Source organism: Sus scrofa, chromosome 14, assembly GCF_054392235.1.
Source record: "Sus scrofa isolate SSC_HxYL_T2T_F1_AM1 chromosome 14, Sscrofa_HxYL_maternal_Yorkshire_Landrace_v2.0, whole genome shotgun sequence".
NCBI classification, from domain to species: domain Eukaryota; kingdom Metazoa; phylum Chordata; class Mammalia; order Artiodactyla; family Suidae; genus Sus; species Sus scrofa.
The window spans coordinates 16,775,999-16,796,766 of NC_139396.1; the positions used below are offsets into that span (position 1 = coordinate 16,775,999).

The 20,768-nt window shown below is 48.3% G+C and overlaps 1 protein-coding gene across 1 annotated transcript; it reads left to right on the plus strand.

The window, feature by feature from the left end:
- Window positions 1–539: 539 nt before the first annotated feature.
- Window positions 540–17,293, plus strand: LOC110259104 (putative serine protease 47). The gene is made up of 6 exons (XM_084995485.1): window positions 540–713; window positions 5,249–5,396; window positions 7,100–7,283; window positions 8,473–8,750; window positions 11,067–11,227; window positions 16,976–17,293. Exons 1-6 carry the CDS (start codon window positions 540–542, stop codon window positions 17,291–17,293), a joined length of 1,263 nt encoding a protein of 420 aa, XP_084851611.1.
- The last annotated feature ends 3,475 nt before the right edge of the window (window positions 17,294–20,768 follow it).

Sequence of the window (20,768 nt, forward strand, 5' to 3'; positions counted from 1 at the left end):
TTAGATTCAGCAAAGTTGCCCCCATCACTGACAATAATATGCAGTTTGAACATGTGTTGATTGACATTTTTATGTTAAAATGGAAGACACTGGTGAAACTATGAGGATGTACAATAGATCTTTATTCATTTTCCACTCAATTGCCAGTGTCCTGAGCTATTTCTTGTGAACTGGATGAGCATTCTCAAACTGGAAAACCTTCCTTCTAGCCTTCGTACGCTTTAAAATGCAAACACTAGACTGGCACCCATTTAATCGTTCACACATTTTATTCACCTGCCTCATGGTAGGCCCGGAAATCACTGAAGCCTTCATGCAACCTGCTCCACAGTGGTGCCAACAAACCTGGTGTAAACTCTGCAGGGACACCGAGCTCCAGTTTGTGGCGGTGCAGGAGGGGCACAGGGCGGTGGTGAACTCACTTGGACAAGGCCACAAATAACCCACAGAGTGACTAAGAGTGCACAGCAGGACACCCAAGAGGTGAAAAGTCCGTTTTCCTTACTTCTGCTTTCAAATAATTGATTCTAAAAGCTGCCATGATTGGCCCCGCCCCCAGCCGGGATGACCGTTGGAACCCCACCCTCCACGCTGGCACCTGTGTTACTGGCTTCCCAAGCGGTCAGGCCTCAACAGATGCTCTGAGCAGCTGGAGGACAGTGGTGCGCATGCGGGGAGCCCCGCCCCTAGTGGGTGTGCGCATGCGTGCAGGGGTGGGGCCTTGCGGAGCTGTCCTTGGAGGTTGCTATGAAAGAGGAAAGCAACGGAGGATTGGGGTCCCCTGGGAAGATTTTATGGCAAGGTCTTCTCAGAACTTTTGTGGTCCTCTCTTCTTAAAACTAGGGGTTGTGAGATGAGCCCCTGGGATTTTAAAGTTGCAAACGTGAAATCCATTCATTTAGATATGACCCTTGTGAAAGAGTTTTGGAGAGCACCAGCCTAAGCACAGTATCTTCAAACTGGGGCAAGTGCTTTCACGCCCTTTGGGCTGCAGTTTCTTGGGTTTCCTTAGTTTTTTTCTCCCCAGAAATAGTAGATGCTTTTTCCTAGCAAGCCTGATAGTTCCATTAAAGAACAATTCTAGTGAAGAATTTTAGACCTGAGAAACACTCTAAGAGCTACTGTCTCTTGGCTCCTCCATTCCTAGAGTTTTTCCAAATGAATTGATTCTGCTATAATGTTTTTACTTAGTGAGTTTTTTTTAAATACGTGGGGGTTCTTCAATAGATGTGGATTCATAGATGTTGCCTTTGCAGTGTTTTTGTTGTAACTTTGAGCAAGTTTTGACAGTTTGGGTCAATTCCAGTTGACATAGCATTCCCAAATTTTATTCTCCCCTCCTACTTTTCAGGAATATATTACACAATTTCAGTTGGAAAAAAAAATAGTAGTGGAATCAACGTACTGACTTGAGTTTGTTATACTTGCCAAAGAAATTTCAATCATCAGATTCTTTCACTGGTCATTCATTTCTACTGCATAGAATACCTCTGAAGATCCCTCACATCTAACACCACCAAAGGCTCTAAGCTCAGAGACTGAACATTCTACAAGACACAAACATTGTATCTCACCATACCGCTAATATTCCATGCTTGTGTAGAATATCATGTGTTTTCGGAGGTCTGTGATCCATATACAGATTTTTTTTTTCTCAGCAGTCAATACCACACCCCCAGTTTCTTGCAGGAATAGTCAGACATCATTGTCCAAAGGAGTTTTATCTATGCCCTTCTGTTGTCTGTCTCCCCAAGTTACATCTGGACTAATTTGATTATATCTGTGGTCTAGGATTTTGATATAGCACAAAAGTGATTATAGAATTGGAACTGGATAATTTTTCACAAGTTTTTGCAGGTTTTTATGTCAGTAGTCCAGAGAAGACTCATTGAAATTCTGTGTCAGAGCCATGAGTGAGAATCGTTTATTAACTACTGACTGACTAGACAAGAGGAGGAAGCAACAAGGAAACCTGCCTTTCTGGAGTGCCAGGGTACATTATCTTGCCACACTATTCCCCTAATATGAAGCTATTGGTTAATAATTTAAAGTTTTCCATGATAAATGCTCAAGTCATGAGAAATGTCTCCAAACTGTGTATTTTTTCAACACTTATTTTTTTTTTTTTTTTTAAAGTTCACCATGATTTGCCTTGAATTGCTCTCACCTCATCTTCTCAGCTAAGGTCAAGGTAGAGTACACAGAATAGTTACCAAAGAGAATGAAAGAGAGAAGTGTTGCAGTTCTCATTGTGGCTCAGAAGTTACGAACCTGACTAGTATCCACGAAGACTTGGGTTCAATCCCTGGCCTCTCTCAGTGGGTTAAGGATCCAGTGTTGCCCCAAGCTATGGTGTAGATCGCAGATGTGGCTTAGATCCAGCATTGTTTTGCTGTGCCTGTGGCATGGGCCAGCATCTGCAGCTCCAATGATTCAACCCTTAGCCTGGGAACTTCCATATGCTGAGGTTGCAGCCCTAAAAGAAGAGAGAGGGAGGGAGGGAGAGAGAGAGAGAGAGAGAGAGAGAGAGAACCTGTAAGAAGACAGTTCTGTACTGCAGACCACTAAATGCCTTGGAAATATTAAAATGGATGAACACTGTGTAAGTCACTCCCTTCAAGTGGCCAAGAAAACACTCTCTGAAAGTACCAAACATAGACCATTTTCAAATTTAGAGTTAGAAAAAAAAACCCTTAGAAATCACAAGTAAATTGGTCAGGAGTTTAGAAATGCCTTTCCTACACAACTGCTAGAAAGAAGAGGAAAGAACCTGGGCCTGGCTTCAAAATTCAATGCCTTTCTTCAATAGCCACCATTTTGCATGCAACTTTTTTTTTTTTTTTGCAAGAAGCAAGAAACATTTAGCAGACAGTAAAGCTTGAAATTCAAGAGATTTGCTTGCAATCCTCTGAAGTCTTCACCTCTCATATCCCTTGACCAATTTCCTACCAATCTTCTTCTATGAAACACAAATACTCTTTCATTTTGACACATAAACCCAGTGCTGAATGATAGCTCTTCCAAATCCCATATCATCAAAAGAGGCTGAAGGTGTGTGTGTGTGTGTGTGTGTGTGTGTGTGTGTGCAACTAGGGTGTCTTCTATTAGAGCCAAGTGGCACATTCAAGAATCTTTAATCCAGTTAAGGATTCTTACAATGAGTAATTAAAAATTTAGTTTACTGTGCTATACTTTTTTTTGAAGAGTTGCCAGATAAAGTACGAGATCTAAGTTTAATAATAAATTTCAGATAAAAATGAAAAAATGTTCAGTAAAACTATGTCCAAAATATTGAATGGGAAATGATTATACTAAAACACAACATATTGTTTACCTGAAGTTCTAATTCATTTGGGTACTTACTATTTTAATTAAATACACCTGACCATTTTATTCTTTCCAAAACTTTTGATTTTACGGGGTGTAGAAATTCTTGTTCTGGAAGTCTACTCCCATCTAGAAAGGAATCTCGTTAATGTACGAAGAGAGTCATTGTAAACATCTGCAAATGTATTGAAAATATATTAAGTTTTAATCAGAGAAAACCCTGCATTTTAAAAAATGCAAATATATTGCATTCTAAATTCTTTGCATAACACATCTATGGAAGGATTTAAATAAACACTAGTTCCCTGTGGGAAAGAGGACTGGGTGGACAGGGGAAAGAGGTGGGAGGACGCATGACTCAACACTGCATATTCCATTTTGCACAATTGGATTGTGATCCATGAGAAGGTATTATTAGTTTAAAATATTAAATTATTTACAGGGAAAAAGTTAAATATTTAACAATAATAATTTCTGGTTTTGGACTTGTGGGCTGCACAACCACGTTTCTGATACACTGGGGCTCTCCAGAACAAAGGAATATTAGGCTGGTCCTGCTGGATATTGGTTGGAGCACAAGGACGTCTTCACTAGGAATTATATACCTACAGCCATGAACATATTGGATCTGCTGAGAAGATCCTAATTTCAAATACTTTGTTCCATGGCACCATCACTACAGAAGTGTTTATCAGATGATAAATTGTGAATTTTGTTCAGAAAGTCTAGCCTCTGTTGAAGTAAGTTAAGAGCCAGATAGGAAGCAGAGTGGGTTGAGGGACAAAAAATTGGGTTGATGGATAAAGAAGTGAAAGGAAACATCAAGTCAAACCTTGGTGCTCTGACTCTGAAAACCAATTCATAGATTGCCTGAAGAGGCACTCAACAATTTATGAGTGATTTTTTTTCTATTTCTTTAATTTTGTATCTATATGAGTGATAGATGTTCACTAAATTTATTGTGATGATCATTTTATGATTGTATGTAAGTGAAATCATTAAGCTCTATGCCTTAAACTTTAAAAAAACTGAAAAAAGAGAGCTAATGGATTGAGTTTTTTCTTTTTTTTTGTCTTTTGTTCTTGTTGTTGTTGTTGCTATTTCTTGGGCCACTCCCGCGGCATATGGAGGTTCGCAGGCTAGGGGTTAAATCGGAGCTGTAGCCGCTGGCCTACGCCAGAGCCACAGCAACGTGGGATCCGAGCCGTGTCTGCAACCTACACCCTTAACAAGAGGGGAAATTGGGTAGGGGGATACGCAAAGTCTTTGTATTATTTTGCAACTTACTCATACATCTAAAACTCTCCCAAAATAGAAGATTGATTTAAATACAAACATAAACAAATGAGTGAAGAAAAATGTACTGGAAATCATTGAAACGTCGCTTGTGATACGTGAACTTCATGGTATAGAAATAATTTTTCAATGGAGTTATTTTAAAAGTTAATAGGGGAGTTTCCGGTGTGGCTCATGGTTAATGAATCCGACTGGGAATCATGAGGCTGCGGGTTCCATCCTTGGCCTTGCTCAGTGGGTTAAGGACCCGGTGTAGCGTGAGCCGTGGTGTAGGTCGAGGACGCGGCTCGGATCCCGCATTGCTGTGGCTCTGGTGTAGGCCAGCGGCTACAACTCCAATTGGACCCCTAGCCTGGGAACCTCCATATGCCACGGGAGCGGCCCTAGAAATGGCGAAAAGACAAAAAAAAAGTTAATAGGAAGGTCACGTGGGATCAAGGCTGGGTTGGGGCGGGGTCAAGGCGCGGTGGGGGCGGGGTCAAAGCCTTGGCCAGGGCGGGGGCAGGGTCCAGGCCCAGGGCTGAGTCAGGCCCGGTTCAGGCCCAGGTCCACAACACTGACAATGGTCTCAGAGGCGAGGCTTCCGCAAGTAGGAGGCCAGCCTGCCGCCCTCCTCTGGCTGCAGCTGGTGCTGCTGCCGCCATGGTCGCCCACCACCACCCTAAACCTGCGAGGGTCCTGCGCCGACCCCGGCCCAGCTCCTGCAGCCGTGCGAGTGGTGGAGGGTGGGCCTCTGACTCCGGAAGCACAGCCATTGGCCTGGGCAGCCACAGGTGCGTGGGGGCCTCTGTGTGGGGCTGAGAAGGTGGGCCTGCAGGGCCTGAGGGGGCTTGACTGTGACCAGGGCTTGGTGCCCAGGGTCACTGAACCTCTTCTTTTGTTTGCGGTCAGGTCCATCTAACCAGGCAGCCCAGAGACCACCTTAACACAGGTGGGTCACAGGACCCCTACTGAGGGGCCTCTGGGATGGAAACTGCCCCAGGACCCTTGTGGGGCTGTGCAAGTGGGCACTGGCAGGGTCCAGCCTGAGGCTGGGTGGAGGAAAGCCCAGGACTGCTGAGTGAGGAGCCCTGAGTCCCTGGGGCCCAGGCCCTAGAGCAGGATGCCTGCTCTAAGGGCCCTGGCCTCACCCCTGCCCTCAGGTGTGGGTCCTAGAACCATGGCTGTCTTCATTAGCCCACTCCCTCTTATTTATTTAATTTTTTGGCCACTGCATAGAGTGTTTTTTAATCAGTTAATTTCTTTTTTCCGCTGCTGGCTGCAGCTTAATGTGGGATTCCCAGTTCCTGGACCAGGCATTGAACCCTGGCCGTAGTGGTGAAAGCACCAAGTCCTAACCACTAGACCACCAGGGAACGCCCACCCCTCTTATTTATAAATGGAGAATCCTGAGTCAGAGGCAGGGAGGGAGTGACTTTCCCCAGGTTGATGCTGAAGCTCAGTCTCTGTGGACATGCTCTGAATTGAATCTCAGAGACAGAGTTGTGGGTGAAGTAGAAAAGAACAGCTTTATTGCTTTGCCAGGCAGAGGGGGCCACAGTGGGGTAACAGCCTCAAGGCTGTGTGCCCCCACCTCGAGGGCTGAGTGAGGTTCAAAGAGCAGGGCTTGATCAGCTTGTAGACTTTCTTCGGATTGGTGGGTGGTGAGGTACTTGGGAGTCAACCTCATCCACCTTCTGGTTCCACCTTGTTTGGGTCTATGTGCTTGTGTGCAGTATATAGGTAACTTCTTCCACCTGGTGGGGTTTCAGTATCTGCAAAACATTTCCAAGGACATGGCTCAGAATATTATCTGTAGTCCTTGAGGAGGAGCTAAATATTCTTACTCTGTTTAATCGTTAAAATATTATTTTGCTTTGCTTGACTATTTTCCTTTCTTCCTGCACTTTTCCACTTCTCCAGGTAAATGTACTCTGTGACTAAAGTTTTCTACAGACAAAAGGCAGGCAGAGGACATGGGTGGGGGTCTATTAGGGGAGGCCTCATGGGGTCCTGCTAAGTTACACGGTCACACATCACCCCAGACTCCTGCCTGCAGATCTGCTTCTCTAAGATACTGGGGCAAAGTGGAGGGGCACCGGCCCTTAGAAGCTATGATTTGAGTGCATAATGTTGGCAACTTCAGAGACCTTGAGTTGTTGTGGTGTGTTAGTTCAGGGAAATAAGGCCTGGCACATGGCCAGCCCTTGGCAGACTGCCTCAGTGATGTCCAGCTCAGCGGAGATGCTGCCATGAGCTGTTGCCACCTTTGGTCACCCTTGGCATCTCACCACAGCCCTGGGCCTTCATGCTCAGAAAGCCTGCTCCATTGTGCTCTGCTGTCAAATTCTCAGTGGCAGCTGGTAAAGGCAGAGTCCAGGCAGCCGTGTCATTTTGGCCAGGCCACTGGACACTTGCCCTTGGTTTTCCCATCTGTGAAGTGGAGGGGGCCTCCCTGGTAGTGGCATTTGGGGTCTCACCCATGTCTCTATTGTAGGTGGCAGGGGAGTCTCCACAGTGTGCAGGAAACCCAAGGTGATGTGGCGGATCTCTGGTGGTCAGGATGTGGTGGCTGGCCAGTGGCCATGGCAGGCCAGCCTGATGTACCAGGGCTTGCATGTCTGTGGAGCTGTCCTCATCAACTCCCACTGGCTGGTTTCTGCTGCCCACTGCTTTCTCAAGTGAGTCCTCTTTCCTAGGGTGCCAGCAGAGGCACTGGTAGGGGAGGAGATGGAGGGGATGAGGAGTGAGGGTGTCCCACCCCGGCTCCTCTGGGCTTTCCTCTGGGACTGTCTGTGGCCCACAGGTCCATGTCATTCCTGCCTTTGACCTGTGTACATTCTACCTGGACTGTCCTCCTGGCTCCCTTTCCCAGACCCTCCCCAGACTCTGTCCTCAGCCCCTGGGCCTGTCTCCCAACACAGATGTGCCCCAGAAGAGTAGCAGTGTCCATTCTGGCTGCCATGCAGTGTGGACCAAGCTCAGATCACAGTTTCTCAAGGTCCCCACATTTCCAGGTTTCTGAGTCTAGGCAGGGACATGGGACCTCATGTCTGGCAAGCAGCTGAATGGCTCTACTTTTTACTCTTGCAAAACTGTGTGCCCAGGAGGAATCATGGTCACTAGTGTGCATGTGGGAGATGTGGTGCCAGGCTGTGCGGGTGGGAGATGGGGCACCCTGGGAGAGTGATGTGGCTGCTCAGGAGTCTGACACACCTGGCCCTCCTGGGTCTGCTCAGTGACCAGCTTGTGAACAGTTGAGGAGGCATCCCCAGGGAGTTGGAACATCACAGCCCAGGTCTGGGAGCTGGAGCTTTGGGAGCTCAGAATCTGATCAGCACCTACTCTACGGGAGCAGCTGTGTTCAGGGCAAATGCAAGGTTCTGTTTCCTACACTCAGTTGCTCTTTTACCTTACAGATCTTTGGCAAGTGCTTCTAACTGAGCAGAGAAACAGCTATTGGGCAGGAGGGTGGTTAAAGAAGGGAGGGGTCAGGAAAATTGTGGGGCCATAAGGTGGGTTGTAGGAGCCTTGGGAAGGTAAAAGTAGAGCTGGGATCAATCCAGAACATCTCCTGTAAACACTCCAAGGGCCTTCATTTGATGAGCCCAGCAAAGACCTTTCCAGCACAAGGATTCAATGCTCCTCTGATTCTTGGATATGGTGGAGAAACCATATGTCTGAGGTTGTAAGTAGAATATCAGTCTCAAGAAAGAAGTGCTCCTGAACTTTAGGAATGCAGAGACCAAGGCTGGCACCATGGGGGGGTGCAGGGGTCCAGGTGGATGTCAGCAGTTAGATGAATATGCAGGGGAAGAGACCTAGCCCACACTCAGGGATGATGGTGACAGCATGCTCTTCCTCCTCCAGAAAATCCCATGCTCCAGAGAACTACCGGGTCCTGTTAGGAAGCACGCAGCTGTTTGAACACACTCAGCACACCCTGGAGATGTCCGTGAGCCAGATTGTCATGCACCCAGACTTTGAGAAGCTTCATCCCTTCGGAAGTGACATAGCCATGTTGCAGCTGCTCTTTCCTGTGAACTTCACTTCCTACATCATCCCTGCCTGCCTCCCAGCCCCTGGCTTGCAGCTGCTTAGTAATGCATCCTGCTGGATAACTGGCTGGGGGATGCTCAACGAGGAAAGTGAGGGGGTAGGGGAGAGGCTGGGATGGGAGGGCAGATAAGGGGGAAGCGAGGAGGAGGAAGAAGGGAAGGAGGACAGAGGAGGGGAGGAGGGAAGTAGGGGTGCCCAGGCAAAACAACTGCTGGACCTTGGTCCACTGTGCCTCATTTCCAGAGGACTGAACCATTCTGGTTCTAGTTCTGAAAGTGTGTGATTCTAAAATTCAGTGTTCCCTAAGTGCAAAGCTCTGAAAATCTGTGAATCTTTGACTGTTGGATGTTAAGAACTCAGGTTCTTGGAACCTGTCAGCTTCTTGATTTCAAGGCTTTAATCAGCTATAGATCTAAGATGGCTTGATTCAACTCAGAGGTCATGCTTGGGGCCTGGCCCCTTCTAGGCCACTGAGGAACCAAGATTTCCCATTGGAGGCACTTAGGAAAAATGGAAAGAAAACATTTTTATGACTTCTGACCTGTGAGCCTCCAAGGTCAAGTTAGAATGACTACAACTTAAGAGTGTTTCACTCTTTGAACCTCACTTTGCTCTTCTCCCAACCCAGGTCAGCTGTCTACTTTGTGGGTGTATTAGGTGAACTGAGTAACAGAAAAAGTTTGTGTTTTTCTGAGATTGAAAGGGAAGAAATGCAGGCAAAAACTCATGAGTAAGAGTCTTTATTAAAGAAAAGAGTGTTTATGGTTTGGCACAAGCTTATGTGGCAGAGTTAGGGGGAAAAGAATGTGTATTTGCAATTATTTGTAAGGTTGTAATTTGGTAGGTGTTTCTCAGGATAGGAGATCAGGAGAGGCATTTTGATCAGAACTTGTCTTCACTGGGTGGGATGTGCCAGCATTGCTGGCCCTTCTCAATAGTGTATCAGTAACAATCCCCAACCACAGGACAGACAACCAGGTCCCCAGCATTGTCACATACACACACACACACACACACACACACACACACACACGCACAGTCTGGTTCTTCCTTGAGGACAGGGACTCTGTCTTTCTTGTTTTAATATCCCAGCCTATGCCCCAGGGCCTGGCAGCGGGGTAGGTGGCAATGCTGCCACCCTGGTCCTGTAGACCACCCGTTCTTGCATGGACCTCCAGACTGGTCTGCTAGCTCCCACCCTGTGTGCCCTACTTTAGTCTCCACACAACTGCCTGAGTGTTTGCTTTGAAGCAGGTGTTGTGCCAGTTCCCTGCTCTTTCTCCTCAGTGCCTTCTCATTTATGCTTAGAAAACTGTCCAAATGTCCTACCTTGGCTCTCAGGCCCTGTGCAATGTTGGCCCCCATTCCTCTCTGCTCAGCTCCTACTGCACCCTCACCCACGCCATCCCAGCCACCAGGCCCCTTCCTGCCTTGAATATCCTGAGGCTGTCCCCACCTCAGGACCTTTACCTTGGCTGTTTCCCCAGCCTCACAGGCTCTCCCTGCTAATCTGGGTGACTCATTTCTTTGATATACAACTCAGCTCCTCCTCTGAAGAGTTTTCCTTGATGTGAAACCTAAAACAGGCAATGCATAATGTCACATTTCCCTGTTGTATTTCCTTACCACACTTCTCAGAGCTAAATAATCCTACTTATTTACTTCACTTACCCTGTTTCCCCAACTAAAAATGTTCCCCTCTATCACTAGTGTCTAAACAATAGCTAACCTGAAGACAGATGAATAAATGAGTGATTGAATGAGAGGATGGATGGGGGATGGATAGGAGGGAAGATGAGTGCCTGGAGGGGAAGATGGTTGAGTGGGTGGGAAGAGGGATGGAGAGAGTGGATATATTGATTGATGGAGGGAGAATGGGGAGATAGATCCAAAGATGGATAGGCCAGCAGATAGATGGAAGGCTGAGTGGATGAATGGGGCATGAGACAAGATGGGTAGATGATGGACGGAGGAATTAGTGGAGGGAAGGAAAGGTAATGATTGACAAGTGGAAGTGGAAAGGATGGTTTGTGAGAGGGTAGGTGGGTTGGTGAATGGTTGCTAAGCATCAGTGATTGGCATGCATTGGTAGGATTTGCCTGGGTTGCTGAATGGTTGCTAAGCATCAGTGATTGGCATGCATTGGTAGGATTTGCCTTTTTTCTTTATGGACTACGAGTGGTGTGGTCTATTGCTATGAGAGAGGTGGTGGGAATAGGATGAGTTTGGAAAAGTTTGAGAAACAGGGGAGGCCTTATTAGGCATAGGTAGAAGACTGATAGAGAGCTGAAAGCTCAGCTTTGCTGAGAAAACCCTATGATGCAGGTGTGGTGGTGAGCAGTAAGGCAGAAGAGCCTGTAGCTAAGCTCTAGCAAACTTCACTGACTTCCTTCTTATCCTCACAGCGCCTCTGCCCACACCCTTCCATCTCCAGGAGGCTAAGGTGGGCCTCATTGAGAACCAGTTCTGTAATCTGGTATATGGACACAGGCTCAGCAAGAACTTCTCCGTGTATGAGGAGATGCTGTGTGTTGGGGACTTCTCTACAGGAAAGGCCATCTGCCATGTAAGTGAGGTCATTTCCCTTCTTCCCTGGCCTGTTCTCAGGGCCTCAGTTTCCATGGTGGGAGGCTGTGTTGCCTCCACTCTCTTTGTGGAGACCCCTGGTACCTTCTGTTTCGTCCCTCTACCTATGTTCCCAGGCTCTATCTCTTGGTAGTGTCCCCCAGGCTAGCCCCTTCCTCAGCCCATTGCACAGGAGGACATCTACTACTGGCAGGACACTCCAGCAGCATCTATTCTGGAGGCATATTTTAAAACCCTTATTGAAATATACATACAGAAGAAGACATTCATACTCTTTCCCTAAGTGTGTAGTTGCATGAACTTTCACAGTGCTACACCCCAGGTGGCCAACACTCCTCTCCCCTTCTTGTCACCAACACTCAATGGAAACTCTCATCTTCACCTTAACACTTTATATTAGATTCTGAATTTTCCATAAGTAGAACTTATTTCCAGTTGTCAGATTTTCACGTCTTAACATTATGTTTGTGAGGTCCATCCACACTGTCACACGTAGGTATAGTTTGTTCAGCCTCATTGCCCTGCAAGACACTATCGTGTGAATTGAATTCGATGGGCAGTTCTGCTCTCGATGGATATTTTTGTAGCTTCCAAGTTTTTCATTTCATTTCACTTCCAGAGGTTTTCTATTTGATTTCACAGAATCCCCTGAGGAGAATTGTTAGATTAAAAGCTATCTGCATGTTCAGCTTTGGCAGATGTTACCAAACATCTCCGGAGGGGTTGCACCAGTTCCACACATTCCAGCAGTGGCTGAGAGTTTACAAGCTCACCAACACTTGGCGCTTTCCATCCTTCCTAATGGTGATGATTTATTGTGGTTTGCATTTTCCTGATGACGGATGAAATATACTTCCGTACGTTTACTGCCGTTGAATATCTTCTTCCTAATTTACCTTCCGTTTTTTTCCCCCTGTGTCTTTTTCTTTAGGGGCTCTTGGTACATGTGTCTATTATGTACATTCCAGACATGAGTGTACTGTTGAATTGTGAAGATGTCTATCCACTCTCTGTAGTGTCCTATTTTAGAAGTGGGCAAACAGGCCCAAAGAGGGAAAGCACTCCCATAAAATAAGGAGGGCCTGCGTGTTCTGACTCCAAGCTTCACCTGGCCTCCAGGCCTTCACCACATCCCCTCAGGGCCCAGCACCCTGAGCTGGCATTGGGTGCCAAGCTCTTACACAGATGGCATCGTGGAGTGGAGGGCAGAGGGTGAGGGTTCTGGAGTTAGAGGCACTGCTCTGCCCTTGGGTGTTCTTTTCACCATCTGAGCCTGTGTCCTATTCATGGTGTAGGAGTCTGAGGCCTCCTTCATGGGACTGTTGAAAGGGTGGTGTAGGGGGTTGGATAGTGTCCCCTAAATTCGTATCCATTTGGAATCTCAGGATGTGACCTTCTCTGGAAATAAGTCTTTGCAGCTGTGATTAGTTAAGGATCTTGAGATGTGACCATTGTAAATTTCAAGTGGGCCCTGTACCAATGACTTGTGTGAAGAGGGCTAGACACAGAGACACTTGCTTTCAGCCTTCCAGCTTCCAGAACCGTGAGAGGATACATTTGCATTGTTTTTATAGTTACCCAGTTTGTGCCACTATGCCTTGGCACCCCAGGAGATGCACACAGGAGGGACAAGATGACTGGGATTGTGACTTTGGCCTAGCCCATGAGAAGGCCACATGGATAGCTATCTTCATGGCAGGCCAGTGAGCTGCTGGTAGAAGGCAGACCCATATTTCTTGGTTCCCAGTTCTTAAACAGTAGTATAGATTTGTAGCTGCCTGTCCTGGTCTGGCCTCCTCACAGAGCCAGCTCCACCCAGAAGTGGAACAAGTGTTCAGCCCCCACCCTTCCCAGTCCACATCCGGCTGTCACCATGGACCTCCCTTACAGCCTTGTCCACCTCCCTTCTCCTGCAGGAATTATGCCAGTGGAGCTCAAGGCCAGAGCCTTGTGTCTGCTCACCTGCTGGATATTCATAGTGCCCCTCGACCCCACCCTTCCTCTGGTTTCTCTCCTGAGCTGGACACTCGGGAGTCCCAGCAAATGACCCCCCTCCTGCCTCCCCTTTCACCTACCACCGCCTGACTGAGAGATTCCACCTAGATTCATCTTCTGCCATGTCACCTGCTCTGGACCCCACCCTCCAACCTGGGGCTCCCACCTCTCCCCACAAGGGCCCCTCCCTCTGCACAGGGGGTCCAGAAACAGGTCTGAGGAGAGAGAGCCTGCCAAGGCACTCAATGCTCAGACTGTGGGGCAAGACAGACCTGGTTCCATTGACTTCGGTTGTGGCCTTAGCTAAGTTTCCTCACCCATGAAATGGAATTGCTCATGGCCTCCACTGAAGAAGGTTCCTATAGAAATGCAGCACTGTGCCTGGCATTCAGTAGGTACTTAACAAGTTTTGGCTTCCAGTCTCCTGACCTGGTTTGCCTCCCTCTCTCTGGATTGTACCTGGCTTAGACCCAACCTCTTGCTGAAGGTGGAATTCACTGCTCCGGCCCTGCCCAACACAGACACACACACACACACACACACACACACACACACACACACACACACATACATGCATGCACATGCATACACATGCAAGAGTGCACACGCAAGGTTTGCTTTGTATCTACAGTAGTGCAAACTGTAGCTCACGTTTCATGTGATACCTTAGATTTGGGGTTTCTCCCTTCTTCCCTTCCTTTCTTTCTTCCTTCCTTTTCCTTCCTTTCTTTTATTCCTGCCCTACCTGCAGCATATGGAAGTTCCCAGGCTAGGGGTTGAATGGAAGCTGCAGTTTCCAGCCCTTGCCACAGCCACAGCAATGCCAGATCTGAACCACTTCTAGGACCTATGTCACAGCTTGTGGCAATGCCAGATCCTTAACCCACTAGGCAAGGCCAGGGATTGAACCTGCATCCTCATTTGTACTAGTCAGGCTCTTAACCTGCTGAACCACAATGGGAACATCTCTTAATTTTTTAAAGACCTCCAGAGTCCACCTTAAAGAATATAGAAACAATAATGAAAAGTCAGGTAGCGCAGTTAACCTTGGAGGAAATTTATTCGTTTAGTCGCATCACCACCTCTCAAGGGGCGCCCCCTGAGGCTATGAGAGCTGTACCGACATCTGCCCTAGAAAAGTGGATGCAGCAGAACAGATGGTCCCAGAGGAGGCTCTCTCCTGCCTTCTGAGAGCTCTCCAGGGGTCAGGAGGCTATTGGAGCCTGACTCAGAATCCGTCATCATTTCCGCAACTGCATGGGTCCCCTGTGTGAATCCCTGAGGGCTGCAGTGAACAGGGAAAGGCCTTCCACTGGCCTCACACAGCTGGGAGGGGGTCCACCGTGCAGAGGGCTGAGGCCACCCCAGGTGGGGACCACAGAGGGGAAGGGCTGAAGTAATGATGGCACATTCCCAAGAAGGTGCCTTACTTGGAGCTGCTGTCACAAATCCCCTCCAAGTGAATGGCTAAACCCACGGAAATTTATCTTATATTTCTGGAGGTCAAAAGTCTAACATCAAGGTTTTGGCCAGGTGGGTTCCTTCAGGAGGCTTTCCTAGGGGAGAATGTTTTCTTGGTTTTCCCAGCTTTTTAGAGGCCACCCTCATTCCCTGGCTCACAGCATTTCCGTCCTCAAAGTGCAACACCTCTGCCTCTGCTTCCGTCACATCTTCTGCTCTGACTCTGACCTCCTGCGTCTCTCTTTCCTTATGAGGATCTTGATTACATTGGACCACCCAGAGAATCCAGGAAAACCTTCTTAGCTCAAGAGCCTCAACTCCATCACTGCTGCAGAGTCCCCTTTGCCACATGAGCTAATAGCCACAGGTTCCAGGGGTGAGGATGGGCATCTCTGAGGGGTGTTTTTGGCCAGCCACACCATGTACCCTTCGCTCTCCTTCAACCTGCCACTTCCCCCACCCCGCCCTCTCGGCTGGAGATCTTGCTTGTTTCACTGAGAACCCCAAAGCAGCCAATCAGACTAGAGTCATTCGTCCTGACAACCCTACACACCGTCTATCCCAGCGTCTTCCCTCTCTCCTCAGCCTCAAGTTCCATCCCTGCCATGCCCAGAGTCTCTCCTGCTCCATGTCCTCTGACGCCCCTTCCACGGCTCCTGTGTAAATGCGCACCATCTACTGCTCAGTTTCTTTACCTCCCTTCCCCCAAAGACTCCTCCCAACAGTCCTGAATCTAACCCACTCCACCTAGGAGTGTCCCCAGCTTGCTATCCAAAACCTCAAGGCCACCATCCCCAATAGCTTGTCTCACCAGAACCGCCTGTGGATCTGAGTCCTCCTCTCACTTGGCACTTAAGCAAGTCTCCCTCCTGTTTCCTGGGCCCAGGCACTCACCAGATGCTCTGCTCTATGCCTGGTCCCCTCCCCTCCCACCTCTAAATGCTGGGACCCCAGGGCTCCATGCTCAGCCTGCTTCTATCCCTCTGCACTTCCCCCCATGGTTAATGACAGAAAGGCTCAGATTTGACAGGTCCTATAGGCAGCTTCAAACTATTGTTCCAAATCTGACTGTTCTTACCACCTGGCCCCTCTCTATCAGTAATCACTCCTGTAGCTGCCTCCCAGCTGGTTCATTCTCCACACAGCACTGGACTGATCCAGGCACTAGACATGACCTAGACAGTTCTCCATGGGGATCAAATCCTACCCTCTGCCATAGGCCCTGAGACCCCTCGTCCCATATACTTTCCTCACTCCCCACATGTCACTGCTCTTCCTCCCACCCACCTGGCATACCCCTCCTTCCCTGGTCTGCACTTACTCCTCCCAGTGCTCCTGCTTCAGAAAGTTCAGTTGTTTCCCGCTTGGAAACTCTACCTTGTGTTTCCTAGTGCAAGAAGAGTAGCCTTTCACCTCCACTTGATGAAGTGCCCTTCCCTTCCTGTCCTGACCCTCCCATGGCTTGTTTCCACATGTCACATCTGCCAATGGCAGGCCTGTTGGCTTATTTACAAAAGCACCACAAAGGAGGAGACCCTGTGCCCAGGGCAGAGGCTTCCTGGTTGCTTGCTGCACATGTTGGATGGGTAAGTGGAGGAGCAGCAAGCGTGACTATGGCCCCTGCCCCTCTACCCCCAGCCACAAGGACCAGACCCTCCCTTTGGCTGATGACATGAGGATATTTCCAACCAGATGGCCCTGCCCTGAGAGCATGAACTCTAGTAAGTCCCAGCAGATTTCTTTCTAACCCCCACCGACTCCCTGAGCAATACAGGTTGCCTCTGCCAGGCCAGGGTATGGGCATCTTCTGAAATTGCTCAACCAAGGTGTTGAAAGTAAACCAAATGACTAAATGAATGAAAAATGAAGAGGGTCCAGGTAAGGGGTGTGCTGGTGCAGCCCAGGGTCTTGCAAGAGCTGAGGTCTGCAGGGGCTTGAGCTGGCCAGCCTCCACACCCAGACCAACTCTCTTGGGCACTGTGGGTGTAGCTGTCCCTTCTCTTCCTTGGACAGTGCCTTGTCAGGGATATCCAGGCTGTCTCTGGGCACAGGGGTCCATATGATCATAGATTGAAACCTGTGATTGTCCTGAGGTCAATCAGGGGCCTCCTAAAACATGATACCATTGCCTCCCTGCATGGCTTAAACAGGCTGGTCTGCTGTGGGATGCTGGTGTTTGGACCTTCCCAGAAGTCCACCTGAGGGACCGTAGATGGCAGAGACTCCTCTGACCTAACTCAGTTGCTCACAGTAACTCCCCTCTCTTTCCTAGGGCGATTCCGGGGGGCCCCTCGTCTGTGACCTCCTCAGTTCATGGGTTCTGGTGGGGCTGGCCAGCTGGGGCTTGGACTGCCGACATCCCACCTACCCCAGCATCTTCACCAATGTCAGCTACTTCTCCCATTGGATTGACGAGATCCAGAAGTGCACACCCCTCCCTGAGCCCATGGCCCCTCCTCCTCACACCCAGGTTCCATCCCAGTCTCTGCAGGCTGCTGGCTCGCCTGGGCCTGGCACAGCCTTTGTGCCTTCAGAGACCTGGACCCTGCTGCTGTTTGTGCTCTGGGTCCCGTGGCAGGCCTGGTGCTGACCCGCCAAGCTCCTGTGCTCCTGTCTCTGCCTCAGAGTCCAGTCTCTTCTCTGGAAACTGCGGCCCCTCCCCCCCCAGCTCCATCAGCTTTCCATGGCCCCATCTTGGCATTTCCGTCCAACAGTGGCCACCCCACAAACCAAGCCTGCAATCCCAAATAAACAAATGAAAGACTCCTCCTGCTCCTGCCTTGGGGCCCTACAGCCCCTCCTGACCTCCATCCGTACCTCTTCCATTGAGGTCCACTGTCTGACTCCCTGGACAAGGAAACAGGCCCTGGCAGAGAAGCTGTCTCAGGAGGAAGGCAGGGGTGAGGATGCTGGTGGAGCCCAGCTGGGGACAGAGAGGATGTCTTCACTTGCAGGCTCCATCCTGTGGTAGGAGTGTACAGGCTTTCAGAGAGAGTACATCAGTCAGCTCCAGCTGCCATCACAAATCCCATGGGCAATGGGGCTTAAACAACAAGAATGTATCAAGTAACTGTTGAGATCAAGATATGCGCATGGTTGGTTTGCCCTGAGGCCTCTCTCCTTGGCTTCTAGATGCCCATCTTCTGCCTGTGCCCTCACATCAGCATCCCTCTGTGTGTTTCTGGGTCTAAATTTCCCCTTTTTATAGAGGCACCAGTCGTATTGTATTAGGGGCCACCTTAGTGACCTCATTTTAGCTGTTTCTTTAAAAACTCTCCTCTAGGTGTTCCCGTTGTAGTGCAGCGGAAATGAACCTGACTAGTATCCATGAGCGTTCATGATTGATCCCTGGCCTCGCTCACTAAGTTAAGGATCCAGTGTTGCTGTGAGCTGTGGTGTAGGTCACAGACAAGACTTAGAACTGTCATTGCTGTGGCTGTGGTGTAGGCCTGCAGCTGCAGCTCTGATTTGACCCCGAGCCTCAGAACTGCCATATGCTGTACCTGCACCTCTTGAAAATGAGCAAGTTCCCCTAAAAAAAGGACCCTTAGCTACATCCGTGGACCATCCTTGCTCTCTCCTGCCTGCTGCTGAGTAGGAAAATGTTGGGGATCCAGAACTCCTCCAATGACTGGTGTGCTAGCAATAGCTTCTGTGACAGCAGGAAGCTCCTCCCCCCCAGGCAGAGGCGGTCAGGGGACCGTAGGTGATGGCTCTGTGCTCTGTGCTCCCCATTTCAAACCCTTTGTATCCCTGCCATCTGAGGAAGGAAGGCAGTGCCTGGGAAATCACCCTGGTTACAGATGTGTCACTTGGCCTGTCTGGCAAGAGGTCACCTGTGAGCCAGATGGCCCAAATCCTCTCTGGAACACACTGCTCCATACCCACCACTTAAAAATGCCCTTCAAACAAAGCACATTGGCTGCACAATTGTAAGAGCTGTATCGTTAAGATATGATGTCTGTGATTTAGAAAAGGGTTACTCCTTGCCTTGTTCTTAGAGAAACATACCATGATTTGGTAAGGAGAAGAACCCAGACTAGGCGGCCCACAGCCTCTGTCAAGTGTGTTCCTTCAGCCAATGCTCTGGTTCCATGTTGAGGGTTTTGGGGTTGAGCCTTTCCCTGTTGTCAATGGGCAGGCTTCCCCTTGGTGTATATCATATACAAAGGTTGCCCAGCACCTGCCTCTGTTTCAGACAAGCTCCAGTCATACTGCCGCTGGAATTAGGAACCTTCTTTACCCACCCTGTGGACAGTGGTCATTTCTCTGATTCTGTGAGTGTATCATCCATTAAACCACTATTGATTTTATTTATTTATTTTTTGTCAAGTTAGGCTCCACCTACAGCATATAGATTCCCTGGCTAAGGGTCAAATGTGAGCTACAGCTGATTCTATTGAATGAAATTTCTATTAATTTCTCTTTCATTCTTTTTCTTTTTCTTTTATTTTTGTGTGTGTGGGGGGTGTACTCTCAACATATGGAAGTTCCCAGGCTAGGGGTGGGATTGGAGCTCCATCTGCTGGCCGATGCCACAGCTACAGCAATGCAGGATCAAACCTACATGACACCTACACCACAGCTCATGGCAACTTCGGATCCTTAACCCACTGAGCAAGGCCAGGGATCGTACCCATGTCCTCATGGATAGAAGTTGGGTTCATTACCTCAGAGCTGTGACAGGAACACTCTCTATGTCATTCCTTTTATGGCTTGAAGAACATTAGTGTAATTCCTCATTTACAGTCCAAGCACCTTAATGTTAATCTTAGACTTTTTTCGGTTTTATTTTTGTTTTGTTTTTTTTCCTTTTTTTTTTGGGCCACACTCGTGGCATATGGAAGTTCTTTGGAACAATGCTGGATACCTAACCCTCTTCCCCACAGCAGGAAATCTATTCCTGGTCTTTTTAAAATCCTAGGTCTTGCTCTTCCTAAAGCTATTTGGGTGTTGATGCCAGTAGGCTGGTGAGGTTAGCATCAGGAAGTTTGACAAGATGCAACACTCAGAGTTCCCATCACGGCTCACTGGAAACAAATACGAAACAAATCCCCACCTTGTGGATGTTGGTAATTTCTATGATTCTGTGAATGTATTGTCCATTAAACCACGGTTTGATTATTATATTGATTGACTGGTTGTCATTTTAGGGCCACACCTGCAGCATATGGAAGATCCAGGCTAGGGGTCAAATCAGAGAATGCCAGATCCAAGCCACATCTGTGACTTACATCACAGCTCATGTTAACACTGGATCCTGTAACACATTGAATGAGGCCAGGGATTGAACCTGCATCCTCATGGAAACCAATCAGATTCTTCATCTGCTGAGCCACATGGAATCTCCCTAAAATATTATTTGGTTATGGTCTGTTCAACTTTCATTTCTGCAATTTCTATTGCATTCAATTTTTTCTTGTCTTTTTTGGTCTTTTTATGGCCACACTCTTCAACATATGGAGGTTCATAGGCCAGGGGGCTAACCAGAGCTACAGCCACAGCAACACCAGATCTGAGCTGCTATGTGATCTACAGCACAGCTCAAGCCAACGCAGTATCCTCAACCCACTGCGTGAGGCCAGGGATCAAGCCCGCATCCTTACAGATGCTGGTCAGATATGTTTCCGCTGAGCCACGATGGGAACTCCCAATTTTTTCTTTTTTTTAAGGCTGTGTTGTGGCATATGAAAGTTTCTGGATAGGGGTCAAATCAGAGCTGCAGCTGCTGCACTATTCCACAGCCACAGCAAAGCAGGATCTGAGGTGTGTCTGACACCTACACCACAGCTGACAGCAATGACAGAAACCAAACCTACTAAGCGATGCCAGAGATCAAACCCATGTCTCCATGGACACTAGTCAGGATTCTTACAGCCGAGCTACAACAGGAACTCCCATTATTTCATTTTTTATGGATTGAATAACATTAGTGAATTCCTCATGTACAGTCCCTGCACCTTAACATTAATTCTAGACTTTTCAGGGGTTTTGTTTTTGTTTCTTCTTTTTTGGGGGCTGCACCTGTGGCATATGGAAGTTCCCAGAGACAACCCTATATCCTT